General features: G+C 34.8%; 1 protein-coding gene across 1 annotated transcript in view; it reads left to right on the top strand.

Moving 5' to 3' along the window:
- LOC118933451 (serine/threonine-protein kinase TAO1-like) overlaps positions 1–16,963 on the top strand; it is a 60,656-nt gene that overhangs the window by 18,798 nt on the left and 24,895 nt on the right. The window contains 5 exon segments of the mRNA XM_057505367.1: positions 3,129–3,222; positions 4,818–4,899; positions 7,437–7,553; positions 9,401–9,604; positions 12,933–13,157. Coding sequence (XP_057361350.1) covers positions 3,129–3,222; positions 4,818–4,899; positions 7,437–7,553; positions 9,401–9,604; positions 12,933–13,157 — 722 coding nt within the window.

The raw sequence follows: 16,963 nt of genomic DNA, 5'->3' as shown, positions 1-16,963 counted from the left end.
GCTCAACATAACAAAGTCCATAAATGGCAATCCCACTGCTAATATCCTACCTAATAGCCAAAAGGTAAAAATTTTTCCTCTAAGATTGGAAACAAGACAAGTATATCCCCTCACCACTTTTATTCAACAGAGTATTGGAAATAACATCCAAAGCAATTAGATAAGAAAAAGAAACAAAAGGTATCCAGATCAGGAAGGAAGAAGCAAAACTATCACTGTCTACAGATGACATGATATTATTACATATAGAAAACCCTAAAGACTCCACCAAAAAATGGTTAGAACTAATAACCAAATTCAGCAAAATAACCAAATTAATAACAAAATTAATACACAGAAATCTGTTGCATTCCTATATATTAACAAAAAACTAGCAGAAACAGAAAACAGGAAAACAATTCTATTTAAAACTGCATCAAAAAGAATAAAATAGCTAGGAATAAACCTAACCAAGGAGGTGAAAGACCTATACTTTCTTCATGAGAGAAACTAACCAATAAATGGAAATAATCCCATGTTCATGGATAGGAAGAATTAATATCGTCAAAATGGCCATCCTGCCCAAAGCAATTTACAGAGTCAGTGCAATTCCTATCAAAATACCAATAGTATTTTTCAATGAGCTAGAACAGATAGTTCTAAAATTCATGTGGAACCACAAAAGACCCCATATAACCAAAGCAATTCTGAAAAAGAACAAAGCAATTCTGAGAAAGAAGAAAGCTACTATGGGGGAGGGGTTGGGGTGAGTAGTTAAGGGTGAGGGGAATAAAAGGGCACAAAAATTTTCAGTCATAAGTTGGTCACAGGGATAGTAGTATAGCGTGGAAAATAAAAGCACTGCTTCTGTAACATTTTCATATGTTGACAGTAACTTCAGTGGGGAGGGGGAGTGAGGATTTAATATGGGTGACTGTAGAACCACTGTGTTGTATACTTGAAACCAATATACGATTGAATCTCAAGGATACTTTAATTAAAAAAATAATTGAAATGGAAAATATCCTTTGAATCCACTGAAGGCTCCCACAGTTTAGATTTAGTAAATCTGGATGGTTTTTACCTAAGTTCAGTGTTCTTTGACTAAATTGAGATGGTCAGGTTTATGGTAAATGACAGAATCAAAAATCATCCTCTGGTCTGATATATTGATCATACACCATTTAGAATGTTTGAATACTTTAATAAATCACAGTAGAAACACAAGTTATTTTATTCATTAAGAATTTCTTCAGTAATCCCTTCCCCTTCCTGGATGAAACTAGTCATTCTTAAAGCTGTTGGGAGGACAGTATAAAGCAGGTGTCCTGTCACCTTCTGAGTCATGGTAGCCCGGAGTGGCGTGTCAGAGTGCTGTGAGGAGAGGAGGGAGTTCCCACAGACAGAATGCCTTGTAAGTGGAAGCAGAACCTATGCAGGAAGGGCGGCAGTCAAGTTTGGAGATTCAGAGTCCTGGTGGGGTAACCAAAGCATTCATACCTGGAAATAGCCCAGCATGGAATGTCAGAGGCCAAGGAGCAGGTCCATATTTTGGGGTGGGTAAACCTGACACATGGCAGTGCCTGATTGAAAGGAAGGGGCTTCCCTCCTGAGGACTGATGAAGAGGGCCTCACTGCAGAAAGTGATCCAGTTTGGATGGGGTGTCAGAAACTGAGTGGATGAAGTAGACAGACTTGGAATGGGGTTTGAAAACTTGATGGGGAAAAGCGGAAAGGGTGGTGGCCGAGATGGGAGACTGGCTATGTACAGGGGGGATTCATCAAGCATATTAAGGATAATCAGAGTGAGGTTTCTTATTGTCAGAGAAGGATGTTACAAATAATGGAAAGAGAAGGCTAGAATAAATAGTACTATAGTATTGGATTTGAGATATTATAGTGAACTCAGTTGTTTTCTCCTTGGAGAAATGGTTAAGCTGGGTCTACAGTAGGGAAAGCATAAGATGATCCTGGAACATCTTAGTGTGCCAGAGAGCAAGGAACTGAGCAGGGAATGATGGAGCCATGCCAGAAAGACAGAAGTCAGCCTAAAAAGGTTCTTAACCGCTCAAAAATGAAACGATTTCAACATCAAAATAAATGATAGTAGCAGATTATAAATCATTAAATGAAGAATCTAAATCCATACAATAAGAGAATAAAATGAAATCTTTATGCAAAAAAATATTTATATAGACTCAAGTACCTTTTCACAAATACTTAATTACAAAGGAAAAAAGTGAAACTTTACCATGAAAACTTGTGGAATGGCCTAAAGTGATCAAAGTGAACACCATCAATAACAAGACGATCTGAAACCATGGACTACATCATAGAATCACTGAGAAAAGCGTGATATTTGCTTCTGTGATATTCCTGCCAGAGATGTGTAAACCAAATTTAGTAATAGCACAAAGCCAAACTGAGGGACATTTGAGAGTCAAAATTATACTTGTGAATTGTCAAGGTCCAACTGTCACCTTAAGACTAGAAAAAAAAAGGGCAAATTCAATCCACAGTAATTAGAAATAAAGAGACCCACAAAAGATCAAAGCGGAGAAAATGAAAGCAATAGGGAACATCAATGAGATCACAAATTAGTTATTTGGGAAAAGTAATGAAATTAATAAACCTCTAGCTAGATTGAGCAGAAAGAAGACACAAACGACCAATATCAGGAATGACAGGGGACATGACTCCAGATTTTACACATATTGAAAGGATTATAGGGAAATTTTATGAACAATTTTATGTAAGTTTAAAACATACAAAAAATGGACAATTTCTTTGAAGGATGCATATGGTGGAAGCTTATTTTTGCTACAAAGGACATTATTGGGACATTTGATTGAAACTACAATGGAGTTTGGGGATTAGATAATAGTCATGTATTCATATCAATGGTCTGATTTAATGAATGTACTAGGTTCTCTTAGAATGTTCTTGCTTATTGGAAAAATACACTATTTAGAGATGATGTGCATCAGCACTGCAATTTCCTCTCTATTGGACTCCCTTGAATAAGTTCTCTGAACTCTACTTTCAACTTTTTTGCTAAGTTTGGGTTTATTTAAAAAAAAAAACTAATTACTTCCATTCTCCTGTATAACAGGCACATATTTTAACAGGAAGTTTTCTTTCTTTTATAGCGGAAATGAAGCCTCCTTTTTGGAATAATAGTTCAGTAAGTGTCTTCAGTCACATCATCAGAAGTGAATCCCCTACACTACAGTCTACTGAATGGTGAGTATGGCTGAGAGATGTATTGTTCAACATGGAAAAATTTAAATATTTTTTCATAATGTTATCAAAATGATTTCATTTCAATGAGGTGAAGTGTATATAACCTGAAGAAATATTAAAATAGCTTAATTTTATCCATACATCATGTTTATCCTTTATTATCTCTATTTTTCATAGCATACAAGTAACTCAGTTTAGAAATAAAAGATACATGATGCTACATGGGAGCAAAAAGTATGGCTTTTGTATAAAAATTACTATATTTTTTGTACCTTAGCAACACATACAACCCTAATTATATAATAATAGCATGATTTAAACATTCATATTTTATAGCTGCAATATATAGATTGCCACAACCTGTAGAGATATTTAATTGGGGAATGGTTTATAATTGATATGGTATAAAACATAGGTAAAAATGATTAGATAATTTATCAGAGTTACCAGATAATTCATAATTTTTGGATCATTCTAATTGTTATTATTTATTATTCAGAATGTGCTTTGATGTTGCATCTCCTAGTGCTTCTTTGATAATACTGTTATTCATGTAAAGAAGTTTATTGAAAACAGATGGATGATTTTAGGAAACAAGGATTTTTATCAGTGATAGAAAATTTTAATGGGAAATTCTTCAGGTGTATCTAGCATTTGAAAAGTTCTAGGGGACTACCTACCATACTTAACAAATACTTTAAAATTCACAAGTAAGATGCATAAATTAGCAAAAATTTATTTTTTAGCATTACGGAATTAAGGCAAGTTCACAGGTCTTTGCTCCTTCTATAGAGATGTTTTGAAGAAATCTTCACAAAGAGTTTATTATGGTACTTCTAAATAATAGCTACAGTAAACACAGGCTGTCTTTACACTGGTTGATACTTTGGGGATTCAAAAAAGAATTCTTGTATAAAAGAATTAAATCTTATTTCAATATTGATGACAAACATTCTTGTATAAAAGAATTAAAAATCTTATTTGACTATTGATGACAAATATTGATGGAATATTTTTTACCTACTGCCTTACTGGATTCTCATCATTAACACTATATAATAGTATGTTACAGAATTCTAATTAAAAAAATCTTACTGTTTTCTGGAACTTTTATCCATTTGCTCAAGGATGCTAAATACTTAGGTATAAAAAATGTTCCTTCCAAAACAAATAGCGTGATGTTCTGAAACATGCTATATGGAAGATGATCCAAGAGTCAAGCAAAAAAGAGACGTGGCTAGAGAAAAGAAAAAAAAAATACTAACAAGAATATTATCTTAGATTTGAATGTGAAAAGGAAAATGATTGACTTCCCTAATTCAACTCAACGTAGAATGAGTTGTGATACTTATGTATGTGAGAGCAGGATTTTAAAATAATGTGTGCAAATTTATCTTTGGGAAATGGTAAAGATTCATTAGTTACTTTGCATAACTTTTTATAGACTTACATGATGAAATATATAGTGTATTTTGTCTGCTTTTTTCTTTTATCATTTTTATTCTCCCTCCCACCCATAGGCACATGCTTTGTTTTGTGGATATGTTTTTAAAGGAAATAGCAATATATTCACTTGATACTTTCCTTTACAATAGGTCTTATTATTTTCGACACTTTGTAGATTCTTGCCTCCAGAAAATCCCTGAAGATCGCCCCACATCACGGAAACTTTCAAAGGTCAGTTATACTCTGTTTTGTACACCCAAGAAATTGTTTTAAAGAATGTGTTTTATTCTTCTTTGATTCCGAATCAGTATTAAGTACGGTACCAGTTTTTGCTAAAATACTAATTTCATAATACTGTTCTTTCTTGGAAACTTTGGTAGTTGCTTTTTCATTTGTTTTTCAAAATTAACTGCTTTTACCATGTCTGAAAAGAATATATAATTAAATATTCAATTTAGTAGTATTAAATGGCTTAATTTTTATATGTACAAGCATATATTCATGAGTTACAACTATAAATTTTAATTCATGTGGAACCATGGCATTTCAGAATTGGCAAAACATACTTTAACTTTGGATTTAATTTTTGTATGTACCACACTTGATATATCCATCTGTCATATATAAAATAATATGAAAGTAAGAGAAATGATGTGTAATACATTTATGTAAATACTGTGGGAGAAAAGAGATTTCAAAAGAACTGCTAAAAATGGATATCACATTTTTGTTTCCTTTTGAGAAATATGTTTTTCTAACTTAGCAATGAAAATATTTTAAAAGCGATGTGAATTCTATTCATTTTTCAGTAGGTTTGGTTACCTAATTTAAATAAATTATTAGTATATGCTTTCTGTTCTCAAAAATAGGTATTCACAATAGCAACAAAAGGTTTAGTATAGCTATGAGTTATGTTAGTGAAAAATAAGCAGGATGCATTTGTAGAAAACTGTTGAATAACTTAGAATTACAAGACATATTTATTTCATTTTGAGGTTGATGTCTTATTAATAGCAATAATAGTATTATTCAATTTAATATAGTTTTTAAAACATCTAGATAAGGCATTAGTGAGTAGCAGTTGACTCTATCTCTTTGTGACCCTAAGGAATTTTGTGGCTTTTGCACTAGAAAATAATTTCTGCATGAATGTTTTAGAATTTTAAAGAAGTTCAGTTTACTTTCACCAACACACAGTTCAAGATGCAAGAATATTGAAAGGATCAAGTACATATTCAGTAGGGTTATTTGCAACTACAGTATGTAGAAGAGCAGTATAAAGTTTCAGTAACACTTTGGGAATTCTAGGCCATAAGCACACTTACAGTTTCAAACGAAAGCCCAAAAAATAGGTATTCACAGTAGCAACAAAAGGTTTAGTAGAGCTGTGAATTATGTTAGTGAAAAATAAGCAGAATCCATTTGTAGAAAACTGTTAAATAACTTAGAATTATAAGATATATTATTCTCAGATAAAAAAAGACCGAATAGCATAAATAGTGGTACATACCAAGCTAAAGCTCAGGAAAAGGAAGAATGTGACTGGCTTCTTACATCTGCCTAATGAAGGCAAAAGAAGCCCTTTTGGTAATAACCCAACCCTCCAGGAACGGATACTTGGCCTTGGGTGATCAGGTCCCAAACCTGTATATATATTCAGTTACCTGGTCCATTTTGTATATTGACCTTATTGGAAGTGATAAGAAGTATCTATCAAGTGCATCCTTCCCTTTGGCCTGATCACATTTCTGTTGCAGTCTGTCATAAGGAAAAAAACTAAAATGGAAAAAAGTGACTTACTGTATGAAGCTATTTATCTCAGAATGCAAAATTGAAAATAATTATCCAGAATTAGAATAATGGTTACATAATTTTGGCATGAACATTTGATGAAGTAGTCTGTAGGCATTATGTTTATGAGTTGAAATAGCATAATACTTACAGCAATGAAAAGAAAATAATATATAGTTACAACTCTTCAGAGAAGAAATAAATTTGAGCTAGTAAAGGAAGTAAAAGTCTTAAAAGAATTCAAGATCATCTCATGAACTCCAGTGCACAAGGCAGCTTTCTGCAATCCGTGCTAACTACAAAACAAAATCTATACACAGAAAATTTCTGAGAAGAAATAAATATCCAAAAAATACCAAAAGTAACAATGATAATCTAATGGTAGAATTGTTCTTTCTACTTTTCTGTATTTGATAATGTTAAGCTTTATTAAGTATTAATGGTAAAAATCACTAATACATAATGTCTTTTAATCAACTGCTAGTGTTTTATGAAGTGTCATTTAAGCAACATAAAGGAACCCATAATACCCAAGTGGTATGTTACGTAATTCACCATCACTAAATACATTCCTGTTGAAATCTAATGTAATTCAGAACTGAACAGGTCTCCTCTATGAAATCAGTTCTAAGAATTTGTGAGCGTTTACTTAGGGCTGTAATTGGACTTAATTCTTAATGTTTACTTAGACTCTGATTATTTCAACTCTGCATTTTCAGTTGGCCAACAAAGGTGTCATGTTCAAAGTTTTCATAAAAAGTATGGGGGATGTTATGTAGGCACAGAGTGTATACATGTAAATTAAATTTTATAAATATAAGAAGTAAAAAGCATAGCAGAACTAGGTAACTATAGATTACATGCATTATCTATCATTATTTAGGATAGTAACTCTAGGGTCTAAGGAGGGATTCATTTGTTCTGAATGAAAAAATATGTAGGTCTCAACCTGACTTTTGCCTTCTACTCTTAACCAGCACATGTTTGTTCATCGGGAGCGCCCTAGAACAGTGTTAAAAGATCTCATTCAGAGGGCAACTGTCCTTTCCCAGGAGGCACCTAATGAACCAGCAGTAGAATCACAGAAAGACGAGGTAATAACTTAGAAATGGCTCAAGTATTGGGGTCTCTTTATTGACTTCTTTCCTTATGCAACTTTTCTTGCCAAGAATGTTTATATCAGTGGTTTCCAGATTGTGCCTTAACAGTGATTCTCTAAGGTTCCACCCAGATGGGGGAAAAGGTTTTGCATTCTTTAAACCATCCTCTTGGTAGTGCACATTAGCATAGTAAAGCTCTGTGAAGTCTATTAAAGAAACCTGTTCAACTTTTATTTAATGTATTCCCTCTCAAAATTCTGTGCTACGGGGCACTTTTTTGCTGATTGTCTGATGATATGGGACATGCTTTTGGAAGTATTTGAAATTACAGGCTTTGGAAGTTGACGGTGCTCACACAGAAGTCATTAGAACTACCAACCATTCTCCTTATCTTGGTTATTGTATAAACCTTTCCCCCAGTGCCCTTTATATAATGTTTGATAAGTGTTTATTAAATTGGAAATTTCTTGCTTCTTTAAAAATAAATAAGTAAATAAAATAAACATGTGACTTAACTAAATTTATCCTGAGGGAAAAAAATTACCAAGCATTCTTATTCTGTTACTAAGAACACTTGATTCTTTTCAGTTGTGTACAAGGATTCATTCCTCTACATGGTTCTAAAATACTTATTTTATAGGTGAGTAAAGTAAGGCTTAGAGTGGTTAACTAAATTATTACTGTAGAAGCACGTGTTCAGATTCATATATGACTCTTGAGACCAAGTTCTTTCCATTTTGCCATGTTTCCAAATTTGCTGGAGAAATGTTACAGAACTTCCTCACAAGGAAAATATAAAGCTTATTATTGTGGAGCTATCTTTTTTAGTCTACGTATTTTCTGTTTTCTTCTTTGCTCATGTCACAATGCCAAAGCTTTGATTCTTTTTTATTGCTTTCTACTGAGAAAGATCCCTGCATTCTGAAACCAGGAGTAGTAGTTACTTTTCTTTTTAAAAGCACTACATGATTAATGAACTATAAAATAAAAGAGTTTCTTACATACAGTTTTGTTATTTTTGATATTGCCTTTTAGTTCTAACAGTAGTCACTAGAAAATTGGGGCTCTTTTAGGTATATGAAATATTTCAGTAAGGTGAAATTAATAAAATTATAATGTCATTAAACATTAGAATAACAGCAATGTTTTTAGGCTGTGGATATAAGAAAAGACCCTCTATATACCTTGGGTCTGTATTTATTATTCTGCATATCTTAAAGAATTTTAGTCTTAAAGAATATTATAGTCTTAATAAGACTATAATATTGGGGCCCAGATACCAAAGCTTTCCGGATTTGTTCGGAATAGTCTTCTAATTATGATTAAATATACAATTTTTAATTTTACACAGAAATAGATAGGAATTAATATTAAATTACTTAGTGGAAAAGTTTAGGCTAAAGACTATATTCTGAGAAGAAAAGAAATATAAAAGGCTTCAATAAAGAATAAGTAAAAGTGATGTTTATAGGAGTAAAAATAAAGGTTGGGATTTGTTTTCACCATTGGAATCATTGAGAAATGAGCAGCATCTCTGTGTATACCCCATGAGATGTGTAATAGAAATGGATTTCAAACTAATGTCAAAAATTTTAGAGAAAAGACTACACTTTGGAAATAACTCAAAATTGATTAACTTTTTCACATGGTTGGGCTTTTTGGTCACTTTTTTAAATCTGTCAACTAACAATTGATAAACTTCCTAGTCTTGGCAAATACAGGGAATTTCTCAAAATAGACCTCTAACTTTCTAAAGACGGTGTGCCAAGCAGTGTGCTCGGTACCAATAATCAAGAATTCAGGAGATAAAGATATTTGAATCTAATGCTCTTTTCCCTCAGGAACAAGATCACTGTTCTGGATTGAAAGGGACAGTGCATAGTGTTAAACGTCATCAGTCTGTTCCCAGTATGTCCAGAGGGGCCAATAGTCAAAGCAGTAGTGTTAACAGCTTTCCAGGTGCCTCAGATGACAAGAGAGAGCTAGACATGATGGAGGGAGTCCACACAGTCATGCCTAGTAGTTCTGTCACCCATTTAAAACCCGTGAGTATTTGGATTTCAGTGAAAAAAATTTCAAATTTGGTAACTAATTTTCTTAGTCTGGTTACATTTGTCTTGAAAACATTTGAAGGTCAGATAACTCCTTTTCACAATTGATGGAAATGCTTCCTTTTTAACTTCACTGCTTTCAAAGTTACTGGGCACAATAGCTAAAAGATGGAACCAATCCAAGTGTTCATCAACACATGAATGGATAAACAAACCATAATATATACATATAATGGAATATTATTCAGCTGTGAAAAGAAACAGCATTCTAATGTATGCTACAATGTGAATGAACCTTGAAAACATGCCAAATAATAAAAGCCAGACAAAAAAGAGCAAATATTATTAGAATTCCACTTATGTGAAATATCTAAAATAGTCAAATTCATAGAAAGTAGATTAGAGGTTGCTAAGAGGCAAGTGGAAAATGAAATAAATACTTTATTTTTTTATTTTGGTATCATTAATGTACAATTACATGGGCATCATTATGGTTACTATACTCCCCCTATTATCAAATCCCCACCACATACCCCATTACAGTCACTGTCCATCAGCATACTAAGATACTATAAACATTGTACATGTCTTTATGTGAACATGATGTATTAATTTCTATGACAAATACATAGGGTAAAATTGCTGAGTCATAGGGCATATGTATGTTGGACTTCATAAGAAACTGTCAAACAGCTTTCCAAAATGGTTGTATGTTTCACATCCCCATTAACAATGTATAAGACTTGCAGTTGGTTCACATATTCTCCAGCATTTGGTTTGTCAGTCTTTTTTATTTTAGCCATTCTGGTGGGAATGAAATGGAATCTCATGATAGTTGTTTTTGCAATTCCCTATGACTGCAGATGGCACCAGAATCACCTATTCATGTGTTTATTGTCCATTCGTGTATCTTTTTAGTGAAGTGTTTTTTTAAGTCTTTTGTCTGTTTTCTTATTCAGGTGTTCACCTTTTAATACTGATTAGTAGGAGTTTTTTTTATATACTCTGGGTACAAGTATTATATCTCAGATATGTCTTGCAAATATTTTTTCTTCATCTATAATAAATTAAAACTTTTTAGTTTTAAAATCCAATTTAAACAACCCATTAAAAATGAGTAAAGGCCGTAAAAAAATCTTCCTCTAAAATCAGGAATAAGGCAAGGATGCCTACTCACAACACTTCTGTTCAACAGAGTGTTGGCAGTCCTAGCTACATTAATCAGGCAAGAAAAAGAAATAAAAGGCATCCACACTGGTAAGGAAGAAGTGAAACAAAACTGTCACTGTTTGGAGATGACCTGATACTACATACAGAAAGCCCTAAAGACTCTACCAAAAGACTATTAGAATTAATATATCAACTATACCTCAATTTTTAAAAATGTGTTAAAGACCTGCATAGACATTTATCCAAAGAATATATACAAATGGCCAACAAGCACATGAAAAGATGCTCAATATAATTAATCATTAGGGAAACACAAATCAAAACCACAATGAGGTACCATCTTACAGCCACTAGGATGGCTAACTATTTTGTTTTTTTGTTAAGGTATCATTGATACACAATCTTATGAAGGTTTCACATGAGCAACAATGGTTACTACATTCATCCATATTATCGAGTCCCCCGCTAACACCTCATTGAAGTCACTGTCCATCAGTGTAGTAAGATGCTATAGAGTCACTGCTTGTCTTCTCTGTGCTATTACTGCCTTCCCGTCTCCTCCTTCTACACTATGTGTGTTAATCATAATGCCCCTTAATCCTCTTCTCCTTCCCTCCCCACCCACCCTTCCCACCCCCTTCCTTTGGTGACTGCTAGTCCCTTCTTGGACTCTGTGAGTCTGCTGCTGTTTTGTTAGATGGCTAGCTATTAAAAGAGAAAAACAAAAACAAAGATGGAAAATAACAATTAGGGAGCACATGGAGAAATTGGAACTCCTGCTCTGTATTGCTGGTACGAATGTAAAATGTGAGCTGCTATGGAAAACACTTGATGACTTCTCAAAAAGTTAAATATAGCATTTCCCCATGTCCCAGAAATTCTACTCCTAGATATATACCCCAAACAATTGAAAGCAGGTACTTAAGCAAATGCATATACACAAATGTTCATAACAGCAGTATTCACAATAGCCAAAAGGTGGAAATAACCCAGAGGTCCAGCAACAAATAAATGGATAAACAAATTAGGGTATGTGCATACTGTGGAATATTAATCAGCTATAAAAAGGAATGTAGTACTGATACATGCTATACAATATGGATGAACCTTAGAAACATGCTAGGTGAAAGAAGCCAGATACAACAGGTCACATAGTATATGAAACATCTAAAATAGATAAATCCATAGACAGAAAATAGATTGGTGGTGATAAGAAGGGGAGAATGGGGAGCAAGTGCTTAAAACATACAGGGTTTTCTGTTTTCTTCTGAGGTGTTAAATATGCTTTGTAACTAGATACGGGCAGTCATTGCAGAACATCATGAATATACTAAATGCTACTGAATTCCTCACATTAAATGATTAATCATACATTGTGTGAATTTTGCCTCTATTTAAGAATCCAGTTTGTATATTTTTTTCTTTATAGTAGGGGCAGTGGTTGCAGAACATCATGAATATACAAAATGCTACTCAGTTGTTCACTTTACATGATTAATCTTACATTATGAATTTTGTCTCTGTTTGAGAATGCAGTTTGTACATTTTTTTTCATTATAATTAGTGTTTTTTGTGTCCTTTCCAAGAAATATTTGCTGACCCCAAAGATATGACAATATTCTGTGTTTTCTTCTGCTGTGTGATTCTGGATTTTAGGTTTAGGTCATGTGATTCTTTCTAAATCAATTTCTGTATGTAGAATGATTAAGCATTTATTTACTTTGAATACAGAGAACCAGTTGTTACAGCAGGGTTTGTTAAAAACACTTTCCTTTCCTCTTTGAATTAACTTGACTTTATCGTAGCAAATCAATTGACTGAATATATGTGGGTCAGTTTCCAGGTTTTCCTGTGTACCTTTCCTCTATTCAGTCTGTCCTTATACCAATACCACAGTGTTTTGATTACTGTAGTTTACATCTTCCAACTTCTTATTCCCCCTCAAAATTTTGGCTATTCTAGGTCCTTTACATTCCCATTTAAATTTTAGAACCATCTAGTTTGTCTGCTTCTTCAGATGAAATTTTATTAGAAGCTGTTGACTGGATTCTCCTACATGAATTACCTGCTTAGTTGATAGAGGACTGGTCTAAGATGGTTTTGAAAGGAAAATGTTTTGCTTTACTTCACTCTTTCCTCTCCATTGCTGTAGGTTACAAGGCAAATGCAAGAACACGAGCCTAGAGAACAAATGTCTTGTTACATCGAAATGAGCTGGCAACATCGAAAAAAGCTGATGACTCTGAAAAACAAGCTAAAGGCTGAGATGGATGAGCATTGTCTCAGATTAGAAAAAGATTTTGAAACTCAGTGTATGAAATTTGCCGCAGAAATGGATAAACTTAACAAGAAACATCAGATTGCTATGGGAAAAGAGGTAGCTGATCAGTATTACTAAAGTATTTATTCTAACTTGTGACTATTTCAAAATTAACCAAGATGGCATTTTGCTATTAGGGTATCTGTTCCCCAGAACCAAGCAAATCAGTTGGGGAAAGGGAGAAATATTTATATAATAGGTAAAATTTTCAGTGCTGAGTCTGGGAACCAGTAGATATGGGATTGATAACTTGATAGTTTTATTGTTTAACAGTGGTTAAGTCAGGTAGATCAGATTAAAGATGACGACGTGACAGGTGAGAAGAGGCCTCCTCCCAAAACCACATATAATACAAAAATATAGTTAATACAACTAACCCTAAAAGATCAACAGGAAAGAAGGCTGCCCCAGACTGCTTACACCTGGAGAAAAAACAAACCTCTTAAAGGGTAACATATGAAAGCCATGATCCACAGTGACCCATGCTCTTCTCCCACCCCAGCTCACTGGCAGAAGGAAGAGAAATGGAGTGGGATGGGTGGAGGCCTAGGACTGCTGAATGCCCAGCCCTGGAGATCTGCTGTGCTGTGGGAGCAAAAACCCACATTGCATGGTGCTCTGGTGATTAGTGGGGTTGGAAAGCTAAGACAGGAGGAACACTTGGAGAGACTGAGATTCCAGCCACTTGTGGAAAATGGGGATCCACATCTGGCTGCTCTGGGACAAAAGAAAGGCAGGCAGTATGAGAGACTTCCTAACAGTGAGAGGACTACTAAAGGGGCAAGGATTGCACAGGGCTAGCTGCTCAGGAAAAAGGACAGGTAGACAAAATTGTCCAGGTACACTCTGCCCAGCAGGTTGGGAACTTTTCAGAAACTTCAGGCGCTACATCCCCCAGGCTGGCTACACAGCTCTGAGGCCTTCCACCATGATATGCAGCCTGCAGCACCTTCTGGAAAGCTGGCACTGGCTTGCAAACCAGCTGATGCCCCTGCCCTGGTGTCAGTCCAGTCAGAGGGAAGCCCTGCCTACAGCAGCTACAAATGCAAAACATACAGGGTTACACCTGTGTGTTTGGCCCACTGGTTTGGCTGTGGAGAGAAGCACAGCAGCCGGGAAGCAGGAAACAGCTCTTCCCAACACCCCAGTGACCAGCACCACTCCCCTGTGACCCCCGACTTCCCTCCATGGGCTAAGCAGCTCCAGAGAGTAGACCTTCTGGGTACTAGAGGGTTCCACATACAAATATGAAACATTAAAGGGACCTGGTTCAACCCCAGATACCAAAAACACCAGAAAAAGAATCTAGTGAAAATGAACTCATCAACTTTCCTGAAAGACATTTTAAAAAGAAGTCATAAACATGCTCATAGAGGTACAGAAAAGTATTCAAGAACTCAGGAACAAATTCAAGACAGAGATCCATTCATTATGGAATACAATGGGGGATTTAAAAGCAGATTAGATACAATGGAGGAGAGAATAAATGAAAAAAAAGTAGAGAAGAGGAATACAAAGAAGCTGAGGCATCGAAAAAAGGATCTTTAGGAATAAAAGACTATTGAGAGAACTGTGTGACCAATTCAAACGGAACAATATTTGTATTATAGGGGTACCAGAAGAAGAAGAGAGAGAAAAAGGGAAAGTGTCTTTGAGGAGGTAATTGCTGAAAACTTCCCCAGTCTGGGGAAGGAGATAGTCTCTCAGGCCATGGAGGTGCACAGATCTCCCAACACAGGGGACCGAAGGAAGACAACACCAAAACATATAATAATTAAAATGGCAAAGATCAAGGATAAGGACAGAGTATTAAAAGAAGGCACAGAGAGTAAAAAGATCATATACAAAGGAAAATGAATCAGGCTATCATCAGACTTCTCAGCTGAAACCTTACAGACCAGAAGGGAGTGGCATGATATATTTAATGCAGTGAAGCAGAAGCAAGAATACTTTACCTGGAAAGATTATCATTTAAAGTTGAAGGAGGGATTAAACAATTTCCAGAAAAGCAAAAGCTGAGAGAATTTACCTCCCACAAACTGTCTCTACAGTATATTTTGGAGGGACTGCTATAGATGGAAGTGTTCCTAAGGCTAAATAGCTGTCACCAGAGGCCATAAAAGCACAGTAAAGAAAGCAGAACAATTAATTACTAAGCAAATACAGAATTAAATCAACTACCCCAAAGTAGGTTAAGGGTAGACAAAGAGTACAGAATATGATACCTAATATATAAAGAATGGAGGACGAAGAAAAAAGAAGTGAAAAAAAACCTTTAGATTGTGTTTGTAATAGCATAGTAAGTGAGATTAGTTAGACTCTTAGATAGTAAGGAAGTTACCCTTGAACCTTTGGTAACCACAAATCTAAAGCCTGCAAAGGCAATAAGTACGTAACTATCAATAATCACTATAAATATAAATGGTCTGAATGCACCAATCAAAAGACATAAAGTCACTGAATGGATAACAGAAGAAGAACCATCTATATGCTGTCTACAAGAGACTCACTTCAAACCCAAAGACATACACAGACTGAAAGTAAAGGGATGGGAAATGATATTTCATGCATCTAATAGGGAGAAAAAAGCAGGAGTTGCAGCACTTGTGTCAGACAAAATAGACTTCAAAACACAGAAAGTCACAAGAGACAAAGAAGGACTTTACATAATGATAAAGGGGTCAGTCCAACAAGAGGATATATAACCATTATAAATATCTATGCACCCAACACAGGAATACCTGCATGTGTGAAACAAATACTAACAGAAGTAAAAGGGGAAATAGAATTCAATGCATTCATTTTAGGAGACTTCAACACACCACTCATTCCAAAGGACAAATCAAACAAACAGAAAATAAGTAACATGACAGAGGCACTGAACAACGCTTTAGAACAGATGGACCTAACAGATATCTACAGAATGCTTCACCAAAAAGCTGCAGGATACACATTCTTCTCAGGTGCACATGGAACATTTTCCAGAATAGATCATATACTAGGCCACAAAAAAGAGCCTCAGTAAATTCAAAAATATTGAAATTGTACCAACCAGCTTCTCAGACCACAAAGGTATTAACCTAGAAATAAATTACACAAAGAAAGTGAAAAAGCCCACAAACACATGGAGGCTTAACAACATGCTCCTAAATAATCAATGGACCAATGACCAAATAAAAACAGATCAAGCAATATATGGAGGCAAATGACAACACTAATTCAACACCACAAAATCTGTGGGATACAGCACAGGCCATGCTAAGAGCGAAGTTTATTGCAACACAGGCCTACCTCAGGAAAGAAGAAAAATCCCATATGAACAGTTTAAACTCACAATTAACAAACCTAGACAAAGAAGAACAAATGAGGCACAAGTCAGTAGAAGGAGGGACATAATAAAGATTAGAGCATGCTTAAATAAATTGAGAAGATTAAAACAATAGAATCAATGAAAGCAGGAGCTGGTTTTTTGAGAAAATAAGCAAAATAGATAAACCCCTAGCCAGACTTATCAAGAAAAAATAGAGAGTAAACATAAAGAGAATCAGAAATGAAAAGGAAAAGTCACTACGGACACCACAAAAATACAAAGAATTAGGAGAGAATACTATGAAAAATTGTATGCTAACCAACTGGATAACCTAGAAGAAATGGGCAACATTAAGGAAAAGTACAATCTTCCATGGGTGACCCAGAAAGGAACAGAAAATCTGAACAGACCAATTACCTGCAGCAAAACTGAATTGGTAATCAAAAAACTACCTAAGAATAAAACTTGTGCACTAGATGGCTTCACTGCTGAATTTTATCAAACATTTAGTGAAGACATAATACCCATCCTCCTTAAAGTTTTCCAAAGAGTA

The sequence above is a fragment of the Manis pentadactyla genome, chromosome 8 (assembly GCF_030020395.1).
Source record: "Manis pentadactyla isolate mManPen7 chromosome 8, mManPen7.hap1, whole genome shotgun sequence".
NCBI classification, from domain to species: domain Eukaryota; kingdom Metazoa; phylum Chordata; class Mammalia; order Pholidota; family Manidae; genus Manis; species Manis pentadactyla.
This window is presented reverse-complemented; position numbering and strand designations above follow the sequence as displayed.